At 49.9% G+C, this 27,000-nt stretch overlaps 1 protein-coding gene across 4 annotated transcripts; it reads left to right on the top strand.

Annotated features, from left to right (window-relative positions):
- The first annotated feature begins 45 nt into the window (after window positions 1-45).
- Window positions 46-26,748, top strand: XPO5 (exportin 5). Of its 4 annotated transcripts, none has more exons than XM_068676515.1 (33): window positions 46-218; window positions 821-942; window positions 1,575-1,647; window positions 2,207-2,344; window positions 2,651-2,833; window positions 3,741-3,782; window positions 4,647-4,673; window positions 4,869-5,054; window positions 5,720-5,796; window positions 6,252-6,351; window positions 7,418-7,501; window positions 7,923-8,048; window positions 8,168-8,258; window positions 9,509-9,637; window positions 9,902-10,017; window positions 10,960-11,115; window positions 11,532-11,573; window positions 12,173-12,262; window positions 13,603-13,802; window positions 14,385-14,484; window positions 15,359-15,540; window positions 20,132-20,232; window positions 20,992-21,088; window positions 21,506-21,642; window positions 21,763-21,860; window positions 22,417-22,463; window positions 22,823-22,917; window positions 23,716-23,778; window positions 24,111-24,193; window positions 24,338-24,445; window positions 24,614-24,751; window positions 24,882-25,046; window positions 25,183-26,748. In XM_068676515.1, exons 1-33 carry the CDS (start codon window positions 48-50, stop codon window positions 25,321-25,323), a joined length of 3,708 nt encoding a protein of 1,235 aa, XP_068532616.1. In that variant the 5' UTR covers window positions 46-47; the 3' UTR covers window positions 25,324-26,748. The 4 variants fall into 4 exon arrangements, with proteins under 4 accessions (XP_068532616.1, XP_068532615.1, XP_068532618.1 ...); XM_068676514.1 differs by having other exon boundaries at window positions 12,155-12,262; XM_068676517.1 differs by lacking the exon at window positions 3,741-3,782 and having other exon boundaries at window positions 47-218.
- The last annotated feature ends 252 nt before the right edge of the window (window positions 26,749-27,000 follow it).

Below are 27,000 nucleotides of genomic sequence, written 5' to 3'. Positions count from 1 at the left end.
CTTGTAGTCCCACCAGCGCTCCCTCACGCACACCTTCCTCGCCGCGCATGCGCAGAGCGCCTCCCCCCCCGCACGCCGGCGGCCGGTGGCGAGGGGCCGGCGCCGCCATCATCATGTCGGCCGAGCAGGTGAGCGGGCTGTGCGAGCAGCTGGTCAAGGCCGTGACCGTGATCATGGACCCGGCCTCCACGCAGCGATACCGCCTGGAGGCGCTCAAGGTACTCGGGGCCCTGTCCCCGTCCCTCCCCCGGCCACGCGGGGCCCCGCAGCGGGCCGCTAGGGAGGCGGGGGGGGGGGCGCTGAGGCGATGAGGGGGGCTCTGAGGCGATGATGGGGGCTCTGAGGCGATGAGGGGGGCGCTGAGGCGATGAAGGGGCTCTGATGGGCTGAGGGGAGCTCTGAGGGGGGCTATGAGGGGCTCTGAGGTGCTGGAAGGAGGCTCTGAGGGACTAGGGGGGCGCTGATGGGGGCTCTGAGGGGCTGAGGGGGGCTCTGAGGGGCTGAGGGGGGCTCTGAGGGGCTGAGGGGAGCTCTGAGGTGGTGAAGGGGGGACTATGGAAGGCCCTGAGGTGCTATGAGGGGCCCTGAGGTGCTATGGGGAGGCTCTGAGGGGCTGGAGGGGGCTCTGAGGGGCTGAGGGGAGGCTGCGAGGTGCTGAGGGGGAGGCTCTGAGGGGCTGGGGGGGGCTCTGAGATGCTATGGGGAGGCTCTGAGGTGCTGAGGGGGTCAGGGGGGTCCCCACCAGGGGCTGCTCAGCTCCATGGTGAGGTGAGCAGCCCCGCTGAGCGCCCACCGCGTGTCTGTCCCTGTCCCCGAGCAGTTCTGCGAGGAGTTCAAGGAGAAGTGTCCCATCTGCGTGCCCTGCGGGCTGAAGCTGGCCGAGAAGACGCAGACGGCCATCGTCCGGCACTTTGGCTTGCAGATCCTGGAGCATGTGGTCAAGTAAGGGTGCTCCTCCAGGGCTGGGGGCCAGCCCGCTTCCAGCCAGCCACCGGTCCTTGCTCCACTCCCCTTCGGTGCCTCATGGCTCCAGGGAGAGGTTTCAGCACACACAGAGCCTGTCCTGCAGCAGAGGATGCTGCTGGCCCGCTTGCCATTCCTTTTCCTCCTTCTTTCTCCTCCGAGGAGAAACAGGCTTTCAGGCAGGTTGGGAGGGTTAATTCACCACGCTCTGAGCCGTGTTGACACTGCAAGACGTAAACAAGCACGCAGGGTTACCAGTAGGTCCTTTGCAGTGCTCTCTGTCATTACTCACACGCTAACAAAGAGGCTTTGTATTAGTTCAGTTCTGAGATTCCTCTCTGTCGCCTCTACAGACCTGATGCTTTGTGCTTTTGCTGCTGCTTCTCGTGTCTGTTGACCTCAGCAGTGCACGCCCGTTTGCCAGCAGCAGTTTTAACTCAGCCTTTTCGTTAAGCGATTGGGCAGTGGCAGGGACATTGGGCTCCAGTGTCTCGTTGTACCTAGTTTAGGTAAAGAACTGGTGGTCCAGTGAGAATTGAGTCAGAAATCTTCATAAATGTTTTGACTCGGTGTCCTTTCCTTTCTCTTTTCTTTCTAACTCTTGTGAACAGGTTCCGCTGGAACAACATGCCTCGCCTGGAAAAGGTTTATCTAAAGAACAACGTCATGGGCCTCATATCCAACGTAAGTACCTTCGAGCCTCTGAAGCGTGATTCTTTCACTTTGAGATAGAAAGTGGGAGCAAAAAGGTGGAAAGGCTCCAGTTAATTAGCACAGAGGACCTGAATTCAAGTCTGGATTTCGTTACTTTCTTGCTGTGCATCCCTGGTTGTTGTAGTGTTGTCATCTCACGTGGCAGGAGGCTGTGAGGCTTCTGTGAGTTACTTTTGCTTTCAGAGAAGGACCTTCAGTAAATACAAAAGTTTTATCTTTGCAAGAACACTAAAGCCATTATCTTAGTCGTGTTTACTTTACATTTGTGGTTGTTGTCATGGCTGGGTGAGTTCCCTTTGAGGAAAATGGTTTGGGTTCCTAGAGTTCACCAGCTGTGGATGCTTGGGAGGGCAGAAGTGCTTCTCAGGGTAGCTGAGATGTGGAGTTTCCCTATATTGTTGTTCTTGGTTTTAGTGGTGTTCTTTTTATTATTTTTTAGAATATTTGCAATCCCTGTGCAGTTCTGTGACAGAATTACAATTGGCTGGTGTTTCCTTGCTTGTGTAACTGCGCCTCTCTCCTCTCGCAGGGAACTCAAAGTATTCTAGAGGAGGAGAGTCACATTAAGGACGTTCTGTCTCGCATCGTGGTGGAGATGATCAAGCGTGAGTGGCCTCAGCACTGGCCTGACATGCTGAAGGAGCTGGATACCCTCTCCAAGCAAGGGGTATGGACCACACCTGTCTGTTCTCTTCCACTTGCTGGTAGGGTGGGTTTCAGTCTTCCACAATTCTGAGGAAAGCCTAACTCACGGTCAGGTGAGACAGGTTGATGACACACTCAAAAAGTACCTGCAAGAGTCAGTTATTCGAGGAGATGGTTTTAGCAGAGAGGGAGCCCTCCTTCTGATTTATTTTCCCAAAATGTGTCTCGTGTCTTCATGTATGATTATTTTCTGCATCTCTGAGCTTATCTGTAGGGATTTTAATGTTTCAGCCGTGCTCATGGAGTCTGTTTCATTTTGGGACATCAGGAAACTCAGACAGAGCTGGTGATGTTCATCCTCCTCCGTCTGGCAGAGGACGTGGTGACTTTCCAAACGCTGCCCACCCAGCGGCGCCGAGATATCCAGCAAACCCTCACCCAGAACATGGAGAAGATCTTCAGCTTCCTGCTCACTGCCCTGCAGCAGAACGTCAACAAGTACAGGCGCATGGTAAGCGGCTCCTTTCGTCAGGTTCACTCGCTGCTCGGAGGCATTTAGGAACTGGCATGCAACTCGCACGGCTTGGGAAGCAGGGGCAGAAACGGTCTGAAACCCATTGCTGGAGGTGTGGGGCAGGGATCTGCTGTGACAGGGCTGACAGGTTTAGTGCTGATAGTTTGGATTTGGAGTGTAAATGGCTCGAGTGGACGCGTGCCTCATGAGCACTGCTGGAATGCTCAGCTGGCTGACACCAGATTGGGGTAGGCAATGTAACAGGCAGTGGTCAAGTGATGTCGCCCCAGGCTCAGCTCTGCTGTTGTTTGCTGCAGTCGTGTTTGTGTTGATGCACACATCGCATTTCTCCGGTCCTTTTCTCCTAGAGCTCAGGGCAAGAGGCCCTTCTCTGCCAAGGTGTGGTGAGGAATGCTCTTCCTTTTTGCACAAAGAGATTTTTTTGTCCTGAATTCTTACCTATTGTCAGAGGTGTGCAGCTTGGTCAAGATGGAATAGTGTAGGCAAATGTCTGCCCCCGTCTGTGCTTGTCAGAAGGAAGTGAATTTGAGAAAGTGAAGCGGAATTCAGAAACCAATGTAGAAATAAGTTGCTCAGGTGTCTCTCTCGTCCTTTTTTTCCCTGTAAATTGAAATCCAGAGTTACACTAAAAGCAAAACTGGGATGAAATGGAAAAAAACATGCCTTACCTGACTTCTGTTCCTTTTCCTAATAAACTGATCCACTGAACAACCTCTCCTGCAGAGCAGACAGTGCTCTGCGTAGGTCATGGTGGTGGGTGGGAAGCCCTGGTGCGTTTTGTAGTCTGGTTGAAATGCATTTCCAGGTAAGGTTTGAATTGCAGTGCTTGAGGTTCTGAAGTGTGGCTGCTTCTGCTAACGGTGGCATCTTTCTGATTGGCAAGGTTGGAGCACCCCAGGAACAAGAAGCCCTCACCACTCCACAGGTTAGCAGATTTTGGGATGTTTGTGCGCAGGGTAAATGCTGAGGGTTGGGTGCACACCGAGACTGGGGGAGATGATGGACAGTTCCCCAGGAGCTGTTGATGGACAGTTCCCCAGTGCTTCTAAGTATGTAGTTGTGCGGTAGTAGCTCAGTTGTTAAACATTTGGGACCCAAACAGATTGACTGAAAGTAACTGCACTGAATACATCAGCAGACAGTTTCCAAACCAAAACTTTGCAGTGGAAAAAAATGCTTCTGGTGTCTTTGCATCTGCAAAACAAGTAACATTTGCCCTCTCTGAGAGCCTCAAACTGTGTGTCAGGGAAAAAGATGGTGCAAGCGGTGCCTTGTGAAGTGTTTGCAACTGTGAGTCACGCTGTAAGCTCTTGCCCCAGCACTCTCTCCAGCTGCCATTCTAACCACAGACAAATTACCTATCATTTTCACACGTGAATCTTAGTAGTTTAAAGCCACCAGCATCTTTCAGAGACTGACTCTTGGGTGTAAGACACTCTAAAAAGGTCAAAAGCTTCTTTCCTGGAAGCTTCCAGGAAGCACTGAGATGCCTTTCCTTCTTGTCCGCTGTCTCCCTGCTGCCTGCTGATTGGAGCGTCATGTTTTGGATGAGAAGGAAACTGTGGCTCAACCTGCAGCTGAAAGTCCTGCTGTCTCACTCTGCAGGCAGAGGTGGTTCTGATGGCTGTAGCAGTGGCTTGAGCAGGAGACGGCTGCAGCCTCTTTCACTAGGGAGCTGTTCCGTGGAGCTTCTTCTGGCTGCGTTCTCAAGAATGAGCCTGTCCAGCAGCGGCTGGGAGTAAGCTCGTGCTGTCGCTGCTCACTCACCGTTCCTTCTTTTCTTTTTCAGAAGACCGATCTGGCTCAGGAACCAAAGGTGAGTGGAGCTATGGAGGCATTGGTGCACCGGCCATTTTTAAAACCAAGGTTGCCTAGAAATGAGCCTCTCCCAGACTTTAGAGCCTGTTACCTGCAGATGGGTTTGTTCACTCATTAGACTAATTACTGAGAAGAGAGAAGTGGGAACCTGTGCTTCTCTTCGGTTCTGACTTCTTGCCTCCTCTGTTCGCAGGCCCAGGCAAACTGCCGCGTGGGGATAGCAGCACTCAACACGCTGGCTGGCTACATTGACTGGGTGGCCCTGAGCCACATCACGGCGGACAACTGCAAGCTCTTGGAGATGTTGTGTCTGCTCCTAAACGAGCCTGAGCTCCAAATAGGAGCAGCAGAGTGTCTCCTGATTGCCGTCAGCAGGAAAGTAAGTTCTTTATCAGCCACCCTGAGTCCTCTTTGTTTCCCTTTAATTCTATGTAATTCTTCAGACCAAACAATGCTATCTTTACTCTTTTATTTAAGACAACAACATTCAAATGTGACTGCTTTGTGTTAATGACATTTATAGTGAATGTCATGCCAGCACACCGTGTGGAGCAATTGTTGGAACGCTCCAACTTGCGTGCTTGCCTCTTCTCACAACTCTGGAGATCCCCGTTAACATTTTTTTTCATTTCCTACAACTGGGGAGTGGGAAATATGTCACCTAGCTGCGTCATCTAGCAGCTCAGAGCAGAGACAGCAGGTTCTGAGCAGGTGATTTGCACTGTTCACAAGCAGCTAAGTGTCAAGGCTGAGAATTCATCAGCTGCCATTAAGTAACTAGCCAGACTGCAATGAAAAAGAGCTAGCGTCTGAGGATCAATTTTTCAGTTTAAACCAACAACTGAGGTTGCTGTGGGAGAATTCTTGGAAGGAAGAATACCTTTTTCTTTGTGGGGTAGAAGGGTACCAGTTTTTACTGAAATCATTTGTGAAATGCAAACCTTCCCCTAGATGGAAGAACAAATGGGGATCTTCCAAACTTCACTTGCAGGTGGGAATAAGTAGTAGTGTCTAATCGAAGCATTTGGCTTTTCTTCTACGTAGGGGAAGCTGGAGGATCGGAAACCTCTGATGGTGTTGTTTGGAGATGTTGCCATGCACTACATTCTCTCCGCTGCCCAGTGAGTACCACCTTGCTGCTGTCATTTCACATAAAGCTGCATAGCAATGGCTTTCTGTAAGTAATTTACCAAAAAAAATAAAAATAAAAATAGCGCTGCTCAGCTGCAGAAAGCTGGAACTGGGTTAGGAGAGAAAAAAACACAACCTTTTTTTTCCTAAACGTGAAAAACTGCATTTTTTTTTTCAGATTCCATATTTAAAGGACAAAATGGGATAAATATCAGCTTCCCCAGCTTTCTCTTTTAAACTAAAACTGATGAGGGGGGACTCTGAAAGAAGCTATTTTAGAGGTTTTAAATGCCAGTAAAGTATTGGTTTTTGATAGAAGCAAAGAAAATCTCACCGTGAAAGAACCTAATTGCTCTAGTGTTCTCTTTGTCTACAAGATAGTTACTTACAGCATGAGTAACTGTTTTTGTTTTGTTTTGTTTTTTTCCATTCCCTTCACACCCAGGACAGCAGATGGAGAAGGCCTGGTGGAGAAACACTATGTTTTCTTGAAGAGACTTTGCCAAGTTTTGTGCGCGTTGGGCAGCCAGCTGTGTGCGTTGCTAGTAAGTCTCTACTAATACCAGCAGCAGTCTTGGCAAGGCTAGCTTCTAGGGTTGGGGGTGAGACAACCCTGATCTGATGTGAGAACAGGGTTCTGTCTGCACGATTGGCAGCCCTAAGGTTCTCCACACATTTGGAAAAGGCAGAAACGACTCTGCTTGCAGGTAGGATAACTGTGTCCTGCCAAGTCATAGGAACACAGAATGAAGAGACCCTGCCTGATTTCAGGCCTCTGCTGTCATCAAGAATCATCTCCAATAACCTCTGTAATCTGCTGAAAATTGTTTCAGTTTCTCACTGCCTTTTACTACAGGAAAACTGCTTGAGGCAATTACTCATGTGGGAAGCTTTTTAAATTTCACCACTAAAAATATCTAGAAGATAGATGTTTGTAACATACATATATAGCATCAGAGATGTTCTCAAAGAGTATACCTGTTTATTCTTCTACCAACGTTCTCTCAAGAAACAAGAAACTGTTTTCTGTTCTGCTGTTGATCTTTTTAATACTGTTTGTGTCAACATTGAGATGAAAGTGCACACTGATGCTTTGGATGCGGTGCTGACTGCTGAATTCCCACTCCCTTCATTCAGCACAGTGCTCCTACAGCAAGGAAGGCAGGCTTGCTGAGAGATACTTTTCGTGAGGAGACTGAGGCAGCCAGCCTGTGTAAAGTGATAGAGCAGAGTAAATTCTCACAGGTAGGGAAAGAACAAAAAAATCTTTGAGAATTTATCCCTTACAATAATAGGCAGCAAACAAAGGGTGAGTTATTACTTCCAGAGACAGGGACTTCACTTGGTGTTAGGCACTGGGAGTTGTTAGTCCATAACGAAGTAATGAGGTCGGGATTTGAGTCCAGCACCCCCAGGCTGGTCAGCAGAACTTGCTACTCGTTAGGCTGCTGGTTTCAGAAAAACTCACTGGTGTTCTGTGGTTTTGTCTCTGCTCCTTCACAGCCTGTGGCCTTGGATGTAAGTTCTGCTTTACCCAAAAACATGGCATTTGTGAACCCAGCATGACACGTGTTCAGTATTTTTGTCTGAAATTCTTTGTCTTCCTCGCAGGGCTCAGATTCTGATGTGGAAACACCCGCCAACTTTGGAAAATACCTTGACTCATTTTTAGCCTTCACAACCCACCCCAGCCAGGTATGTAGAGGGCTGAAAGTCTTGTGTAGGTCTCTGTAAGGATGTGTGAATACATAATTAAACTACCCTATAGAAGACTGCAGAACTTCGTCTGCCGAATATTGCTTTCCAGTCTCTCAGTTCAGCTGAAGACCTGGAATAGAGTGGATTCTCCTTCATTACCACCCCATTAGGAATGGTACCTGACACACAAAAGTGTTGAGTACAGAATCTAATGCAGAATTTGCAACCAGCCCTAGTTCTTATTATAGAGCTTTTTGACTTTCTGGAAGTTTAGGTTGAGCCTGCAGGGTGCCTTGGCCTCAGCTGAATAGTCAGTATAATCTGCTCTTACCTTCTAATTGCAACGCTGGAGGTAGCAGTGGAGATTCCAGTACTGAAATCCTTCTCTGTTCCCATTTTTCCCCTCTTCCCCCCCCAGTTTCTGCGATCTTCCACTCAGATCACGTGGGGAGCCCTTTTTCGGCACGAGGTTCTGTCTCGCGACCCCTTGTTGCTGGCGATGATCCCCAAGTACCTTCGTGCATCTATGACCAACCTTGTGAAAGTATGTGGAAGTTATATTGCATTTTACTGTCTGCTCCTTCAGTCTCGCCTCCTTGAAGCCTGTGTTAGCTCTGACGGGCGACTTCTCTTCCTTCCTGATGTTGTCCACTCTGCCTCTAGGTGGGCTTTCCCTCTAAAGCAGACAGCCCCAGTTGTGAATACTCCCGCTTCGATTTTGACAGCGATGAGGACTTCAATGCCTTCTTCAACTGTAAGTTGCCCTCACCCCACATGGATGCTGTTGTGCGTGCCTTTCCTCTTACGTTCAGCTGCTGGCCGAGCTTGGAGACTGCCGTGTTGATTTGGCAGCTTCCAGTCACATCCTGACTCTTTCAGCCTGAATCCTGAAGCTGAATGAGTTTGTGGTTTTCCTGCAACAGCTCGGGCATTTCATTTTACTTCTTTGCTATCATACTTAACAATTATTTTGCTTGCTGGCCAGGTGACTGGTCAAATAGCATTTGCTACCTAGTGTCAAAGAAAATAGCTCTCTTGATCACCTAGATGAGGAAATGAAATGGCCTGGAATCCTGCTCAGACTAGGATAGGAAAACACCTTATGGAAGACTTCATATGTCATTCCAGAGAGTCTGTGTTGGCCCTGCTAAGAACTTTTGGTTCAGTACCAACTGTGTGATTGAGCAATTAAAACAGCTGATCTTAATCATGATCTTATATCAGCAAGCAGGGAAACCTGGATTTTAATAATTTTATATTTGCTTTCTTTCTGTATTTTACTTTCTACAAGTGAGGTTGGCTCTCACTGGCTGGTGTAGTTTGGTACTCGGTGGCTGAGAGGGTATTCTTAATAACTACTTGCTTTTTACTTTTACTTTTTTGTTGCATCTGTAATCAATAGAGCTGTTTCTTTTCTGTGGTCATGTCCTGGAATATTTTGGAACAGATAAAATTCTTGTTTAGACTTTGCTTTTGTTCATATTTCTGGAAACGAAAACAAGGCTTGCTGGTTTGGTGTAGTGTTTTTTTGATTCTTTTTTTTTTTTTTAGCATTAGCTTCTCAGCCTGTCACTTAACTGGGTAAAGTTGAATAAACTGTAAAAAGTGTTCAGCTGTGGGAAGTGATAGTTAACCTACAGCTGGGTTTTGTATCTCCGTATCTCAAGGTGCTTTGTAACAGCAAACATGTATAGTTTAAAGATTTTTTAAAATGAAAACAGAAGCTCAATTTTATTAAATCTCAGTTTAGAGTAATTTTAATAATTCATATTGCATTTTAATTGTTTTTATTTAACCCATTATTTTTTAGTCCATTTGTATCTCTTCCAAAAAAAAATGTGCATCCTGTTATAGCTAGTTTACTCACTGAGATTAATACACAGCTATTGCTGGAACAACAGTCCAAAACGTTCCCAGGTCTGCAAAGATGCAGGTGAGCTTTGCTGAGGTAGCAGCGTTTGTAGCATCAGCTCATTGCATGGTGTCTGATTGTTTTTACTGCAGCTTTCCGAGCCCAGCAAGGGGAGGTGATGAGGATGGCTTGTCGTCTGGACCCTCGAACTGGCTTCCAAATGGCTGGTGAATGGCTGAAGTACCAGCTCACAGCTCCTGTTGATACCGGACCCATGAACTGTAAGTTATCTGAAAAAAAAATATGATTTGGTTTGGAATTCAAGTCAAGATGGACTTGGTGCTCTACGAAGTCACGCTGAGGGCAGTCTTGCCTGCAGTGCTGAGTCTGGGCATACGGCCCTTCCTTTTCTTTTCCCTTCTGTGAGTTGTTTGTGACAAAAGTACTTGGGAGTGCTGAGATGTTGCGGTGTGGGAGCTTATCAGCCTGGTGCTGTGTGTGAGGGGAGGAGCGCGGTGAGAGCTCCAATGTTTTTTTCCTTTCAGCTAAGACGGGTGAAGGTCTCTGCTCCATCTTCTCCCCATCCTTTGTGCAGTGGGATGCCATGACCTTCTTCTCAGAGAGTGTCATCAGCCAGATGTTTCGAACCCTGGATAAAGACGTATGTGTACCAGATGCTCTTACCTGTTCTCCTGGCTTCTTTTGGGTTGATCTGTGTGTTTTTTCCAGCTGTGTTGTCCTTGAAAACTTGTAGTTACCATTCATCCCCATGCAAAGAAAAAAAAAAAATTGTTTGGTGAGTGTTTCTCATGAGTACTGACCCTTCTTTAGGTGGAACCAGTCTCATATTGGCTTATTCTGTCAGACATTTTTTGGTTCTGGATGGTAGGAGAGGTCACAGGAGAGTGCTCAGATGACGTGGTTTGACAGTGCCTTGCTAGAGGCCTGCTTAAGCAGAAATTTCCTACGTTTATGTTTTTTACTCATCCTCAAGATTTGACATGTTTTTTCTTCTCATTTTCTGTGCTTTTATCTGAGTGAGAAAGACCCATGCTCAGGGTGTGGGAGATCAGAAGATCTGATAAAATTTTTCTCTGCTGTTTGTTCAACAGTAGGCAAATCAGGAGAGCATATTTTCATCTCAGTCTCATGTAGACTGGCTTGATTTTTGTCCCGTTAGGCTGCTCACACTAATTCTAATCACAATGAAATAGTGACATGGGTTGATGTAGTTGGTTAAGCATGGAGTCTGTTGGACAGTGAAAAGGAAAATTGGGATCCAAACAGAGAGAGGAAACTTGCCTTTCTCAGAGGCACAAGCAATAGTGGGGATTTCAGATTGACATGTAAGACTGCCCTGGCAGCAATGGCAATGCTGCTCTCCTCCTCCCTCAGCAAGTGCACACAGCACGCAGGTAAGCTGAGGTTTCTACTGCTTTTCTTTCTGCTTTGAGATAAGCAGTCTTCAGCTGAGAAGCCTGATATCTTAGCAGCAGCAAGTCAGTCTAGCTCTAAGAGTTGTAGGCTGTGTGCTGCAGGCTGAAGTACTGAGTGTTGCCTCCTTTTTTTCTTTCCTCCTCCTTTCCCTTCCCTGTTCCTGTAGGAAATCCCGGTGAATGATGGCATAGATCTCCTGCAGCTTGTCCTTAATTTTGAAACCAAGGATCCTCTCATCCTGTCCTGTGTGCTCACCAATGTCTCTGCTCTCTTCCCGTTTGTCACTTACCGACCAGAATACCTACCGCAAGTACTTTCCAAGGTAGGTGCTTGCAGGCCATGCGAAAATCAGGTAGGCTTTTTGTGGAGCAGGGCCCTTGTACGAAGCTGCAGTAGTTCATTCTCTCAACATTCCCATCAGGGAAAGACTGTCCTCCGTGTTAATGATGGTAAAACACTTGGAGTCTTGTTCAAGAAGAAACTGTCAAATAACACAAATTTTGCAGTTTCCAGCCTTAAATCTTAACACTGGGTGCACACTCTGGCCAATGAGCACCATGTTTTATTTCAAGGCCTCTCTGTGCCTATGATTCATCTTTCAACCTAGTCAGGTGTTAACTGACATTAATGAAATTGCACCAAAGTCTTATGATCTGTTCCTTGAGCTCAAAACACCTGTGACTGCTGGATATTAACAAATGACATGGGCTTTTGGATTTTTCCTCCCTTTTCTCACAGCTGTTTGCTTCAGTTACCTTTGAAGTTGTAGAAGAAAGCAAGGTACGTCTGAATTAATCTCTAATACTCTGTAACAGTTGGATCAAATTATGTTTTATTATTTAAGAGCATGCTGAGTCTGAAGACTCTGCTGTAGTAAGCTTTTCAAGTATAGCCCTGCTCCTGGAAAGAGCTGAGGAGTCTAAATATAACTGATCTCCTGATGGACAGAGCCTAATAGGCTTTGGCTCACACACGTAGAAGGCCACAGGCATTGTCTGAGGCCAGTGCACTTGGTCCCAAGCCTATGCTGGCCCTCCTGAGAGTGAAATATATTCATTAGCTGTGGGTGGTCTTCAGGGGTTGGTATCCGTGGCTGTGAGCAACGGCTGTAAAGCTGCCAGCTACACTTGGAGTCTTGATGTAGTCATTAAGATCCACAGCATCGCTCCGGGAGCACAGCTTGTCCAAGTGTAGGTTCCTTGGGTTGCTTTCCAGAGGAAATTGGTTGTTGCATGGCTGGTCGGGGTGTGTAATGTTGGGGGGTGTTTTGATGTGTACTCAACGGTGCAGAAAAGTGTATGTAATGCATTTGTCTCTTGATACCCTGCATTTGTCTGAACTTTCGTTTTGTTGCATTGAAGTTTGTTATGTCTGTCCAGGCTCCTAGAACTCGAGCAGTGAAAAATGTGCGAAGGCATGCATGCTCCTCAATCATAAAGATGTGTCGGGATTACCCTCAGCTTGTCCTGGTACGTAAATGCAGCTCTGTCACCAAGAGTCTTGTCTCAATTTCAGCTGGATTTTATGGGATCTTCAGTTTCCTTGGCTACAGCCTCTGTTTTTCTTCAAGGAAATGTTCCTGCTGCTCAAATGATGAAGTGGTTTTTATTTCCTTCATCCTGCCCCACCACCCCTTGCCACCCCCCAAATTTTTTTTTATGACTGAAAAGCTGAATTGTAAAGTTAAGAATTAAATTCAAAAGGGATGATGAGGAGGAAACAAGCAGTGCTAGATTCATTTTGTGGGAATGTTTGCTGATTTTCTGTTTTGCAACTTGTGGTAGTCTCAGTTGACTTCTTAGCTGAAGACGTTATCAATGACTAATCTCTAGGCTCTCTTCTGTTACTTAAAAGAATGAAGGAGCAAGAGGAGACTATTTGTTTCTGGATTAGCTTGAGGAGACTGGAAAATACAGACATTCTTTACTTTTGAAATCCACAAGCTGATGTTCTGTTTGATTTTGCTGAATTAAGTGGGCTGCACACAGCATGAATACCTCTTGAGCTCCTTTCTTTCTTGGTGTTTATCTTAGGTGGCTCTAGAGTTAAAGAAGCACAAGAGGGAATTGCTAGTTTGTTTAAGCAGGGTTCTTGAGGATGCTGATTAAGGTAGTTTAGGGGTTCTAGTCTGCATTCTGCAACAGCTACCAAGAGTTACTGGGTTTGTCTCTTTCCCTCTGTACTGGTCCCTGAACTACATCTCACAATGGCCAACCAAATACTCTCCCTGGAAGAGCCAAGGGCCTAGAGCTGCTCCCAAAATATCTTGATGACTTTGCTGCAGCAAGTGATTTCTGATACTTACACAAAATTACAGGAAGACGTGGTTACACTGGAGTAGGTAGGGAAGAAACTCAACCATTTCCATGGAGATAGCGTTGACCATATGAATCATTGTTAACCTAGTTTGTGAGCAAAGATTGGAAGAGTCACGTAGCCAGAAGAGCAAGGTACTTCCTGTGGCTAAGTATAAGGACCAGAACTATTTTGAGGTGTGACCCTACTGCAAGGGAAACGATTGCTTAGAAGAGAGAGATGTCCTCTGCATGCTTCAGTCGTTTTGGAGACTAAAGTAAACTGGATGCTGAATGATGACAGAGGAGCAGGGAAGAAAAGAGGCTTTTTTTTAGACTGAACATTCAGAGGAACTTGAGACTGAAAAGGAGATGGATATGTGGAAAAAAACTTAGAACATGCTTCTCCAGCTGTTTTGGATAGTGCAGTACACCCCAATTCCCACCCCTGTCCTCCCCAGTGGTTCTCCTCCACACCAAATGGTGACGCTCTTCCACTTGGATGTGTTTTCCAGCCAAACTTTGAGATGTTGTACAACCATGTAAAGCAGCTGCTCTCCAACGAGCTACTCCTGACCCAGATGGAGAAGTGTGCACTGATGGAGGCCCTCGTCCTCATCAGCAACCAATTCAAGGACTACGAGCGGCAGAAGGCTTTCCTGGAGGAGCTCATGGCCCCCGTTGCTGGCTTGTGGCTCTCCGCAGAGATGCAGAGGTACGGGCGCTGTGCCCAGCTTTGAGCTGGCCGTGTTGCAGAGGTGGTGGGAAGCCCAGCAGGGAGTGTACCAAAAAAGGGGGTGGGGTGGTGCCTGGTGACACCTGGGCTCTGGGTAGTCATTGTCATCATAGCTCTGCCATCCAGAAATTGCCGACTCAAGTCTAAGTGCTGTTTGTTGAACCTTGCTAGGGAAGAGTTGTTTAACTCTTCCCAGTATGCTTAAAGCATTTGCAGAAAATGAGAAATGAAAGATCTTTGCTCAGCTCCTGCAGAAGCTAGGGAGCTGAGCTGTTTCTGCAGCCCTGGACAGCTGGGCATGCACAAGAGTTTTCCCCAACAATGCTGTCTATGTGAGATTTAAACATCTTGGGTTCTTATGGCCCAAGAGGACTGAAGATGCTTGGAGAACATCCAGAACTCAGCTGTTTCTTTTTTTTCATTCTCTCAAGTACAATGTGGAGTGCTAGCCAACCTCTCTAGCCTGTTCTGTATTTTTAAGATGTTTATTGGCCAGTGTAAAGCTCTGCTAAAAGTACCCTGGTACAAATAATAATCCCCTGTGCTGTCTTTTGCTGCTAGAGTCCTCTCAGATCCTGAAGCCTTTATCTCCTACGTGGGTGCAGATAACAAAATTGCTGATCCAGTCTTGGAAGATCCCAGTGGCCTGAACCGCTCTAGAGTGAGTATCATTACCAGGAGAGGCACAGTCCCTAGAGAGGGGCCTCACCTCCTTGCATCCTGCATTTCTGTTGTGGTTACACATGAGATCTCTCTCGATGATCTCTTTTTTTAGTGTGTGGATGAGTAGGTTTTTCTGATGGCAGAGTAACAGGCAGTTTTTGCCTCTCCAGTGAGCATGCAGGCCATGCAATATAGATTATTCAGCACAGTAAAGCACTCTATTCCCTACTCTGTGTGGCAAAGTTTGATTTTGGAGAAGCCATTGTTTACACAACTTCTGGAAATACAGCGTGCTGAGTTGTGCTTTTTGAGCCAGGCAACATGGAAAGTGTCGTGCTGAGACTGCAGCATGCAGTACAACTAAAATTCACCCAAGGACATTCACACTGTTAAGGTTGCTAGTGACATATCTTCACTTCTGGACAGGCTGCAAATGGAGCTGCTGTCACTAGGGCTGCAGAAGACGCTGAAATGCTCCACGGAGCTGTGCTTGTGATTTGATGCTAATGCTGTTTGACAGCTGTGCTATTGCCCATGTCCACATCTGTCCCGGTGCGTGAAGGAGTTGAAGGACTGGTGGTGCTGAGCATTTTAGAGGGGAACCTGCCTGGTTACCTGAATACGAATTGGACTGTATCCATTCATGTTTTGTCTAATAATGAGCCCTGCCATGGCTGAGGGTCCCTGAACATGATGGAAAGGAGCACGATTTTTTGCTGCGTTTTCTTGGTAACAAACCCACCAGAGTTTGCTCCTAGTTAGGCTCACTAGAGTCTTCCTTTTGAGATGGGATGATGACAGGTTTCTCTGGATACCTATTTATTCAGGCTGTGCTTTGGCTGAAAACGCCCTGTTCCCCTCTCTTGCTGCAGATCAGCTTTTGTGTGTACACCATCCTGGGAGTTGTGAAGCGAGCTCGCTGGCCTGCCGCAATGGAAGAGGCGAAAGCTGGAGGATTCCTGGTTGGGTTCATGCCCAGTGGAACTCCGATCTACCGCAACCCCTGCACTGAGCAGGTCCTGAAGCTTTTTGACAACTTGCTCGCTCTCATAAGGTGGGTCGAGTTGCCTCAAAATCATTTCTGTTGCCTTAAGAGTCTCTGAAAGCTAAACCGTGATAAATTCAGCTTCCTGGTATGCTCGGAGCATGTTCCCCCAGCGAAGCCAGTGGGAACGCAGGCTGGTGCAGGTGCCCAAGTGCTGTTCCTGACTGTTCACAGTGGGGAATGGCACTGGGGAAACTGGAGCCTTCTGAACACCCCTTGGCCTGGCCTGCGAGTGTCCATCAAAGCCAATGGGAGCTTGGGCTGGGATTGCTTCCCCCACCTCCACTGCTATAAATCTGCCACACCGTTAATCGTTTCTCCACTAACATCTCTGCTCTGCCCTCAGCCCCCACCAGGCCACCTCTCCAGTCACCACCGGGGCAGTCCCAGCTCTCATCGCCTCCTGTTTGCCTTGTTCTCTTCAGTCTTAAATTAAGCTGGTTTTGCTGAACGTGACTGTCAGCTGCCTGAAGCGCTGCCTGCTGCCGGAGCCAGCGGATGCACACTCTCAGGCTCTTGCTACCCTGCTGTGCCTCTCTGCACATCCCTGGCGGTGTAGACATCTAGGGCAGCCAGAGGAGGGAGAAAAATCTGGTAGAAAAAGGGAATCCTGCATAACACTGTTCCTACGCTTACAGATGAGGAGTTTATTTCAGGGTGACAGTGGGGTTTTGCCCTTTTACTCGTGCTGTGCAGTCAGGTGTGTTTGGTAGTCACTGCTGAGCTCCAGGTTGTGTTGCTTCCAGTGAGAAGCTCCGTGCTGGGCTGGCAGGACAGGCACACGCTGTCTTGGCCCGCTCTAGCACTGCTTCTCCTCTCAGAGCTCCGTGTGGCCCATCAGGTGGTTCTTCGGCCTGTGGTTATGGCTGTGGTGCAGGTGAGCTGTGCTCGAGGTGGTTTTGCCTTTCATTATGAAGGAAATATCCAAAGGGGTGAACTTCTGGGGCAGGTTGGGTAGAGTAGAGTTGTGCTCCTGCCAGAACTCGTGCGTTCTTAAAAACATTAGGCATCCCTCTTGCAACAAGCTTAGGAAACTATTGTCAGCCACTCTTTTCTGTCAAAATTCTACTGCAGTATCTGTAAAGAAGCAGAAACTCTGTGTCTGCTGTTTTTCTCTTCCAGGAAAATGCATAAGCAGTGTTCTAGTCTAGCACTTCCCCATCAACATAAAGGAGGAGGCTCCCTTGCTGTTTTCTGTCGTAACGCATCAGTGGTGTTCAGGCTTTTCCACTGCAAACTAAAGGCTTTGTAGGATTTTTCTGAGCACTTGGTAGTGTACATCAAGTGGCTGGTAGTGTACATCAAGTGGTTTGTACTTCACTCTGAGGTATTTGGGCATTTCTGAAGGCTGGGTGCTCCAACAAGAACCTACATCTGAGGCATGGAGAGAAGAGATCCTCCACTCAATTCCTTTCCTGGCAGCTGCTGGACACAGAGGCCTCTTTAAAGTGTAAACGCTGCTGATGCTTACGTCTTTGTGGAGAAGCTGGTGGTGGTGTTTTGGCATTTCTGGTGCATTCTTTGCTGGCTTTGAGCACCTTTTCCATGTGTTGCTTCCTCGGGCCCTCTAATACGGCTTGCACAAGTGAACAGGGAACCTGTAGCGGCGTGTCCACAGACAAGCAGAGATAGGAGGAGGAAAAAGCCGCTCATGTGAGGACACCTTCAGCAACCTGGCTGTGCTGGGGATGGATGCTTCTCTTAGCTGCGTGCAAGCAGGCAGCCCTGCAGGGGCAAGCCAGGCCCGGCGTTGCTTTGTGCTTCTGCTCGAAGCAGATGTGGACGTCCTTCGCAGGTGGTGCTGGTTGCTGCGTGAGCAAATCTGCGAGCAGCAGCTGCACGGATCCCCCTGAGCAGCTGAACTGAATCCACATCAGGCAGCAGTGTGCAGAAAAGGGCACTCGGCCAGCCAAGCAGCTGGGCGTGCTGCTCTCTGGGTCCTGCGTGGCATTTTGCTGCTGCGGTTTTGGGTGGAAACGGTGAGAGATGCGAAGCTGATGGGTCCTTGCCGAGATAAGGAGCTTATGGAAGTGACCAGAGAGCCAAGCTGAATGAGAGGGAGCCCAAATGATAAGGAAAATCAGGGAGTTCTGAGCGGCAGAGGCAGCACGGTGTGTTCCCTGCCAGCCTCTCTCTTTGTGCCTGGCCGCGTTTGTTTCAGGAGCTCTATTTAATGAATGATTTTGAGGTCGCTTTGCTAATCACTGCTTGCAGCTTTTTGAACGATGACTCTCCTGCTCTCTGCAGTACCTCCTTTCACCCAGCTGCTTTCTAGCTACTGGCTAAAATGATTCTCTCCTGGGTTTAAACCCCAAACAGCAATCTCCAGCCACCAATGTTACCTCTAGGTGAGGGCACTTCTGGAGCCAACAGCTAGCTGCATGGGCTGACTGGCACAGCACCTTTATTGTGTTCGGATTTGCTTGTGGCTTTTTTGTTATATATATATATACAAACGGCCTGATCAGGCGCAGCAAAATACTTTGCACAGAGAAAGGCTTTTCTGGAACTGCTCTTGATGAGATGCTGACCTTGTCAAGGCATTAATGCTGGTGAAAGAGCTGCCGGGTAGGCATGGATGCTGTAGCATTTCCAGTGTAGGCAGCTCCAGGTCTGGGTCAAGACACTTCAGGCATGGACTGTCCTAAAGGACTCATCTCCTGGCCTCCAAGCCCACACCTGTAGGCATCAGACACTCTTTCCAGCAGAGCTGTGACCCTTTTCTGAAAATATACTTCCTCGAGTATTATATCCTTTGCTTAAAGTATAAACATCTCTCAATTTTTTTTTCCATGCTTTCTTGTTTGTGGGATGCCCAGGAATGCTGCTCAGTGATGAGAGTCTCAGCTGGACCATGCCTAGGGACTAGATCTTCATCATGTACAAGGGCTGCTGGATGCTTTTTTAACTCCCAGGGGGAGCAACTGAGATGTTGTCTCTCTGTTACCACTGAGACGTGGCTGAAATAGTGAGGGAGATTGGCCTGTGAGTGAATATTTGCCCTCCCAGCTGGCAAACTTGAGAAAATGCCTTGGGGACTCTGAAACAGCTAAGGACCAGGACCACAGCTTCAGGATGTGACTGTCTGACCCGTCCTGCTGGGCTTAGAGCAGTTTCAGGGTTCACCCCACAATACCTTTGGGTTTGCCTCACTGCCCTTCTGCATGGGGCAAAGCCAATGTTGGCTTGGAGCAGGCGGGAGACGTACGAGAGGTGATTTTAAGTGAGGTTTCAGGGTAGCCTCAAGCAGAAACGCACAGTTCTGAGTCGCTGGAACAGCATTAGCCAAACTTTTGGAAGCGAGGCTAAGCCATGGCCTCTCCTGAGAAAGTAAAACCAGCTTCTGTCCCCTTTGTGGAGTGCTGCATGCTTTGAGACCCAGCCCACAGTGAGAGCGTGAGTGGCAAAGGAGTGATTTGTGCAGCTCTTCTGAGACTTAAATACTTGCCTTCCTCACCTGCAGTGAGCGGGGAAGTATTGAACACGTGCAGAGAGAAACGGGAGAGTTGCTGCTTCAAAGCTAACGCAGGCAGCTATCGCTGCATCGGGGTTGCCAGGATTGTGAACAGCCACCTTCCAAAAAAATTAAAATAAATCCAAAAATAAATCATTAAGACATGAGTGAAAGCTGAGACTCTGGAGAACGTCCTGAGGTCTGTCTGCGCTCCCTTCCCCCAGCCATTCCCGTGTACCCCCCTGCTTTGGGAAACGCTGCTCTAGGGAGAGATACTGAGTTGCCCTTGATCACCTCTAGCAGCAGGTACAATGGCATTGCAGTTTTGGAGGAGGCTGCAGGATTTGTGCTGTGTGCAGCTGGCGACACCCAGAGTGGAGGTCTGAGGTCTCAAAGGAGAGAGGTAGGTGAGAGAGACACCCCCTGCCGAGTCCAGCTCTGAGCCTCAGGGCCCCGGCTAAGAGGAGGGGGCCCATTTTGGCCTGGATGGCAAGAGCCAGCCACCCGTGGCCGACTTGGTGTCCCTCTCGGAGAGCTGCCCGTGGCCTCCCGCTGCCGCGGAGCTGTTCCCAGCTGGACGCCTTGTCCAGGGGGCGCGGGTGTCCGCCACCAGCAACACCTGCAGCAGGCTGACGTTCTCCCCGCAGTCCCTCCCATGCCGCCTGCCATTCTGGGGACTGTGACCCAGCCCTGGGGGGCAGTGTGTGTATTTTTGGAGCTGAAGCAGCCCCTCCCTCCGCAGGGGCTTCAGGTGCCGAAGATCCTCCGAGATGACAGAATCCGTGTCTTGTCGTTTTTTTTAAAAAGACGCTCTCTGATCCCAAGCTGTTGCCAGCATCAGCTGGGGGAACTGCTGGGAGTTCTCACTGCCAGTGCTTGCGAGGGGTGGGGCGGACTGAAAGAAGTAGAAGGGGGCAGCCAGGAGATTCAGGACATGAGGTGGAATCACTCCATGTCTCTGTCGGGTGAGCTTCCCCCAATATTTTTGCAGGTGGGGAAGGGGGATCCCATGCACACGTGCTTGGTCTCACCTTCCTCATCGTCTGCCTCAGAGGAGCTGTTGACAAGCTGAAGGAGAGGATCCCACTGTCCAGGGCAAGAGGGGGCGAGCCACATGAATATAAACCAAGCACTCTTCTGTTTCAGGACTCACAACAATCTCTACATGCCAGAGATGGTGGCTAAGCTGGGGGAAACATTTGCAAAGGCTCTAGACATGCTGGAGGTGGAGAAGAATGCCATCCTAGGTAAGGAGCTGCTCTCGAGGAACGTGCGGGCAGGGTCTTCAAAGCTGTATGAGGCAGTGGTCCACCACCACTAGCCGTGGGAGCAAAGAGGGGCTGGAGAGCCAGCTTCCTCACAGTATTTGCAGCTCAGCTCTGCTTTGAACCTGCTGAAATGAAGCTAAAGAAGTTGTTTGTCTCGGACAGATCTCCTTCTGTTTTTTCTGCATTAAATTTTTCTGCATTAAATTAAAAATTAAAAACTGCAGGTTTTGCCTGAGCAAAAGACTTTGGGGAAGTTGCTTTGTCTTTCTTATCTCCGTTTTCTGTCTGTAAACCGAGGAGATGCTTCCTTTATCTGTTTTCTGTGACCTATAAACCGTCTGTGCCCTGTGCACATGGAGCCCCAGGGCCTTGATCTCTTCTCTAAGCTTATTAATGTTGCAGTCTGGCAGTAAGTAATACGTGTGCTGACAGAGATGAATACAGGCCAGGAGGGACGGGCTGTTAGCTGAGCTGCAGGATGGTCAGCTTCGCTTCTGGGTGGGTTTGATAGCTCCATAAGTTCCGCTCTGGAGAAATAAGGAGGCTCTACCAGCCCTAGCATGAACACCTCTGCCTTGGTACCACCACTCTGAGCTTCACTGACCTCTGCAGAGAGGCTCAGCTCTTCCTACGGGCTGCGTGTTGCCTTGCTGAGTGCTTCCAGGCCTGGCTGGGAACGTGCTCGGAGGGGTGTGCTGAGCTCTCCTTAACGTAACTGAAGTTTCTTCTTCCCCACAGGTCTCCCTCAGCCTCTGCTGGAGCTTTATGACTCTCCTGTTTACAAAACAGTCTTAGAAAGGATGCAGGGTTTCTTTTGTACCCTCTACGACAACTGGTAAGGGCACCAGACACCCCCCCACAGCCCTGCATGGCGGGGCTGGAGCAGTGGGCTGGGGCTGGGGCTGACTTCCAGGCTTGGGCTTTTTGTAAAATGGGGATCTGCTTTTTAGCTCTTACACAACAGGGTAGTCAGACTGGAGCACTGGGCCTAGTTTGTCTCTTTGCCCTTTTTAATTGCTACTGACACATCAGCACTTGGAAGTGCATTTTACTGCTTAAATGCTTGATTTATGGACCCTCTCTCTGCAGTTATCCCAAAAGAAGACAGATGCTATGCTAAAATTCCTCTATAATATTTCTTTTAGTACATGGCAACTCTGTAATCTCAGGTTAATAGTTCTTGCAGCCTTTCCAGGTCAGATACATGGTACCTGTTGTCTGGCACAGTTCTAATTTTTATTTTTCCCTGCAGTTTCCACATCCTGGGGAACGCAGGCCCTTCCATGCAGCAGGATTTCTACACCGTCGAGGGTCTTGCCGCCCAGCTCCTCAGCTCAGCTTTCATCAATCTCAACAACATTCCTGATTACAGGCTGCGTCCCATGCTCCGTATCCTTCTCTCGCTGTCTCAGGCCAGCTAGGGGGGGCTTCAAGCACGTCAACTGGAAGCCTGGTGGCTTCCCAGCGTCATTTTAAGTGCTGTGTCTCTTCCTTAAGTGCGCTGTGCAGGTGTGTTTGTGAAGCCCTTGGTACTCTCCTGCCCTCCAGAATACTACGAAACCCTTGTCTGCCCCATGCTGGGACCACTCTTCACCTACCTGCACATGGTAAGGAAACAGCTTGTTCTGGTCCTTCACAGCCCAAGCTCCTTCTAGCAGCTGGCAGCAGTTTGTGAGAGCCTCTCTGTCTCTCCACAGCCAGCAGGGACGAGGGCAGAGCCTTGATACTAAACGATTTTTATGCTGTTGGGGCAGGGGGAGAGGGTTTTGATGTTCATTGAACCCTGATTGTCCCACAGCACCCCTTGCTGTGAATTCAAACCTGTGGTTGTCAGATCCTCAACCTTCAGCACTGAGAGTGTTTGAAGGGGACTTTTGCCTGTCCCCCCATGTTAGTTGTGACAGCTCCCTTGGATTCCTTGAGCCAGTGCAGCCACAGCGGTGTCTTTCTGGTTCTTTGGCACAGTTGGCGGCAGTTTCTGTCCCATTCCAACTGAGAGCTGTGTTTAAGGCTCTGATTTTGCTTCCTGAGGCAGCTGTTGCTGCTTGCGAGTGAGAGTGGCACCTGTGCCTCTTTGCAGCATGTCCAGTCTTCTCTGGGGAAGGTTTTGAATCTTCTCTGGGGAAGGTTTTGTATCTTCTCTTTTGTCTTGGTCTTAAACAGAGGTTGTCTCAGAAATGGCAAGTGATCAACCAGCGAAGCATGCTCTGGTAAGCACCCCGTGATGAGTACTGGGGGATGGGGAGCGGGGTGCAGCTCTGGTCTTTTACGTGGCCCTCTGCTCACGAAACAGCCTTGTTGGTAGAGAGATGGAAAACGCTGGCGCTTCTGGGGCTCTGACTCGAGTTTGCAGCTCTCTGGTTTGCTCTCAGACTTGCTACCAGGTGGTGCTGGCGAGGAGGTTGCTGAACCTTGCCACAACTGCACCTCGGTGCTCCCCATGGTGCTGGGGGAGTGGTGGGGTTAGTGGGGCCCAGGGCTAGCGCGGTGCCTGCCCTGGGTGCCTGCCTGGGCAGAGGGGGTGCTGTTAGGCTCTGGCTCCCTTCCCACCAAAACCTGTTCTCCTCAGCGAGGACGATGCTGCAGATGACAACCCAGAGTCTCAGGAGATGCTTGAGGAGCAGCTGGTCAGGCTGCTGACCCGAGAAGTCATGGATCTCATCAGTAAGTGAAACCAAGCAAGCTCTGCCGGCACGTGGGGAAGGTTTGCCCTGGGAAGGACTACGGGATTTCTAGCTTGCAGTAAAAACCAACCTCCATGGCCAGTAGCAACTCATGTAATCCTACAAAGCCATGTGTGAGGCAGTTAACCCTGTCAGCATCTCATCTAAAACCTAGTAAGAGATCGATTTAAAACCTTCAGAAAAAAAAAGTTTTGTTTGTTTGTTTCCATTTTGTTAGCAGTTAGGGCTCCGTGCTTCTGGCACTGTCCCCATAGGAGCCCAGTCCTCCTTTGGAAGCTGAGCGTAGAGCAGTTCTGTTGCAGACAGAAGGGAAGCGTTCCTTCCCACAAGCAGTCTCCTCTCTCTGTGTTCCCTTTCTCTAATGTTTTCTTCCTGCCAGTGTGGCTCTGAGCAGATAGGCTGGGAAAATTAACTCCACGTAGAGATTACAGGTCCTCAACCTCGTATCACCTTTCTTTGTCAGCCCTGTTGCCTTAAAATGCTGCTCTTTGTAGGTTTTAGGCTTCAACTGATTTTGCCCATTCTTAGTAATATGAAGCAGCCACCATGCAGCAGGTTCCACTGTGGGAGGTGTTCCAGCCTTCCAGTTAGTGCAGCATTTGGCCTCTTATGTTGTGCCGTCAGATTCTTCGGATGCTGTTTGAGGAGAAAGGTCTAGGGAGAGAGCTGGGGGAGCTTGAAGCAGCTCTGACCCCATCACAGTAGGCAAGATCATCTCTGCATGTTCTGAGCTAAATCTTGCCTGTTCTGCTCCTCTCACCTCCGATTGTTTTTGCAGCCGTTTGCTGTGTGTCTAAGAAAGGGGCTGAGCATAACTCTACTGTTGCTGTGGACGGAGATGGTGAGTAACTGCCTGCTGTTGCCTTCCCACCCCTTTGGTGCATGCAAACCCTTTTCCCATTCCTTAAAAGATGAGACCGGCCTGCTGCTGGCAGTTGTGCCTGAGTGGTGTCTGCTTGGTGCACAGCCTTCAGCCCCATGTGCCTGGGGGCCACAGAAAATCCCAGTCTCACCTAGGCATGAACGTGCTGTGGGGTGTGATCCTTGCGGCACCAAGGGGAGGGCTGAGGAAAAGAGTGGGATGTGCAATGCTCCTGAGAGCTCAGTCCTTGCTCTGTCTTCCTGAGTCCTCGGGAGGCCGTGTTCACAGCCTTGCTTTTCTCTCCTCTGCAGACGATGAAGCCATGGCCACAGAGGTGGCTCCCCCTGCCAGCGCAGAGCTCACCGAGCTTGGGAAGTGCCTGACGCAGCAGGAGGTAAGAGCCCCTGCCCTTACCGCCACCACCCTTTCTCTGTAAAATCTCCCGGAGCTGTCCCAGGAGCCCACGCGTCCCTTCTGGCTCGAATCACAGAGCTGGGAAACGGCTCCTGAGCGGTTTCCTTCTCCGACTCCTTTTCAGGACGTCTGCACTGCTCTGCTGGTCACTGCCTATACGTCCCTCTCCTGGAAAGACACCTTGTCCTGCCAAAGAACCACGACCCAGCTCTGCTGGCCGCTGCTCAAGCAGGTAACACGCGGGAGGCAGAGGGGAGCATTTCTGGTGGGATGAGGGGAGGAAGCAGTGAGGAGCACGGCTGCTTCACCCCGGGAGCCCTCTCCTTTGGGGCAGCTGCGCTGCTGCAGAAAGGCAGTCGGCCCCCGGGGTCCTTGCGTGCTGACAGTGCCTCTCCGCCAGGTGCTTTCAGGGAACCTGCTGCCCGACGCCGTGTCCTGGTTCTTCACCGGCGTGCTGAAGGGCCTGCAGACGCACGGGCAGCACGATGGCTGCATGGCCGCGCTCGTCCACCTGGCCTTCCAGATCTACGAGGCCCTGGTGAGAAGCTGCTCGTTGTTGGGACGCGGGGGGGGGGGGAAGACAAATCCCAAACCCTTGGGACTTGGGTTGGGGCGGAGTAGCTAACAGCCCCAGCTGCATCACCCCCATCTCTGCAATGCCCCCACAGCGCCCTCGCTACGCCGAGCTGAAGGCCGTGATGGAGCAGATCCCCGACATCCAGAAGGACTCCTTGGAGCAGTTCGATTCCAAGCTGCTGAACCCAGCGCTGCAGAAGGTGGCAGACAAGCGCCGGAAGGATCATTTCAAGCGCCTCATCACGGGTTGCATTGGGGTAGGTGATGCCCTGGGGGAAATGAGCCCGTTTCCTTCTGTCCTGTGCCCATGGGGTTTGTTTGAACACAGCTGTGAAGGGGGTGCTGGCCACTCTGCAAAGGGTGGTCATGACTGATCCTCTCTGTCCCCTGCAGAAGCCCCTCGGGGAGCAGTTCCGCAAGGACGTGCATATCCGGAACCTGCCGTCTCTCTTCAAGAAGGTGAAGCCATCGCTGGAGACAGACGTGCTAGACAACGAGGATGGAGAAGGTCTTAACACACTCTTTGAGCCCTGAGCCCGGGATGCTGCAGCTGTCTCCTCTCCTCCCTTCTATTTTGTCTCTTCTCCTAGTAAGCACATTAGATTCTCCTTGTCATCGCCTCCATCAGCGTCCGTCTGAATAAAGCCCTCGCAGGCCCCGTCCCGTTCTCCTCCCGATGGGGCCTGCGGTGGCGTCTGACCCAGTCTGTTAGGCTTTCTCTTGTTCCTTCCCTTCCCCTCCGCTGGATCAGCACCTTCAGCCCTCGCATCTCCACAAGGCGTAGACTCTGCTGGGCGAAGCCCGGTCATCCTGCAGCCTCGGCTCACTCTCACTCCTTCATCTTTTGGGGTTTAGGAGCAGTGCTGCCTGCCAAGGGGGCTGCCCTCACCTCGCTCTGGGTGCTTGTGGCCAGGCTTTGCGGGGAAGGCACCGGGCACTCCCGTCACGCCTACCACACGTGTCCCTAGTGGGACAAGTATTCTGATCACCCCGTTTCCAGCCGGGATGCTGAGAGCCTTGGGCTGAGGGCTGGGTGCCAGGAAGCCTCGCGGTGCTCTAGGATCTCCTTGAGAGTAGGCTTTTGAAGGTGCAGCTCCTCTCGAGGAGGCAGGCGCCACCATACCCATATATGTGGAGGTGTATCTGATCATCCAGCGTGTTCTACCCAGAGCCAAAGGGAAGGCTTTTACCTTCTGCCAGCCTTTCTTGGCTCTCCCTCAGGGGGAGCAGGACAGGTTTTATTTTTTTCTTACTTTTTTATTTTTACCACACCCTGGTCATGGCCAGTGCAGGGTATACAAACCTGGACCAATAGCCGAAGCACCTGCAGCCCCACAGGGATCTCCTCCCCCCGCTGCTGGGGCAGGAGGCTGAGTTTTTCCCCAGCCTGCTCCTTCCCAGAGAACGGCGGCGGGGGGCAGACTGCAGTTTACAGGGAGGAGCCAGGCCAGAAAATGGGGTTCAGATGAGGTGGGGCTCCTAGCAAACTCCACAAAGCTGGTTCTTACCTGACAAGCGGCTCCCTCACCCTACTCCCCGTGGCACAGGAGCTGGGAGGGGCTGCCCAGAGCCAGCTGGCAGGCACTGAGCCTGTCTGGGGTCGTTGCTTGGGCACACCAGGCAGAAGAGCTTGGGGCGGAAAGGGTGGGAGCACAGCAAGGGCGAGCAGGCCTTGGGAAGCTGCTCTCACCCTCCTGCCCCGCTGTTCCACCAGCACCCTCCACTTTCTTCCTGGCCTCAAGACTTTTTTAACCTCTAAGCTAACGTGGCTCCTGGCTCTAGCAAAGGCTGGGTGTATTTATTGTGTTTTAACATTCTGTGACTTCATGCTAGACACAAGGTTTTTTTTTTTTAAATGGTTTTTAGAACCTTTTTTTGTAGGAATGTTTAAATCGGAAGCTGTCTCTGAACTGGTTGTGTTACACCTCTGAATGTCAGTAAAGCTATTCCAGTTTCATACCCACGGTGTCATGATTTCATTTCTATTCAGCACGCCTTATCCCAGCTGCCAAAAAAGCAGCACAGGGGCTGACAGTCGCTGTACCTCAGCAGGGAAGGGATGCACCACTCCGGCATGGGGCAGGGAGGTGACAGCAGGGGTCAGTCGCTGTTCCTGTGCTGCTTCCAGCCCGTCAGTGTGTGTACACCACATCCCACTGACACCAGTACAGGGAAAGCAGCACTTGCACTCAATCCAAATAATTTGGGCAC

The sequence above is a fragment of the Anas acuta genome, chromosome 3 (assembly GCF_963932015.1).
Source record: "Anas acuta chromosome 3, bAnaAcu1.1, whole genome shotgun sequence".
In the NCBI taxonomy this organism is placed as follows: domain Eukaryota; kingdom Metazoa; phylum Chordata; class Aves; order Anseriformes; family Anatidae; genus Anas; species Anas acuta.
This window is presented reverse-complemented; position numbering and strand designations above follow the sequence as displayed.

Coding starts and splice junctions, on each gene's coding strand:
- XPO5 (XM_068676514.1), top strand. CDS start 48: ATGCGCAGAGCGCCTCCCCCCCCGCACGCCGGCGGCCGGTGGCGAGGG. Junction 2,345..2,650: donor ATACCCTCTCCAAGCAAGGG/GTATGGACCACA, acceptor TTGGGACATCAG/GAAACTCAGACAGAGCTGGT. Junction 14,485..15,358: donor GTGGCCTGAACCGCTCTAGA/GTGAGTATCATT, acceptor CTCTTGCTGCAG/ATCAGCTTTTGTGTGTACAC.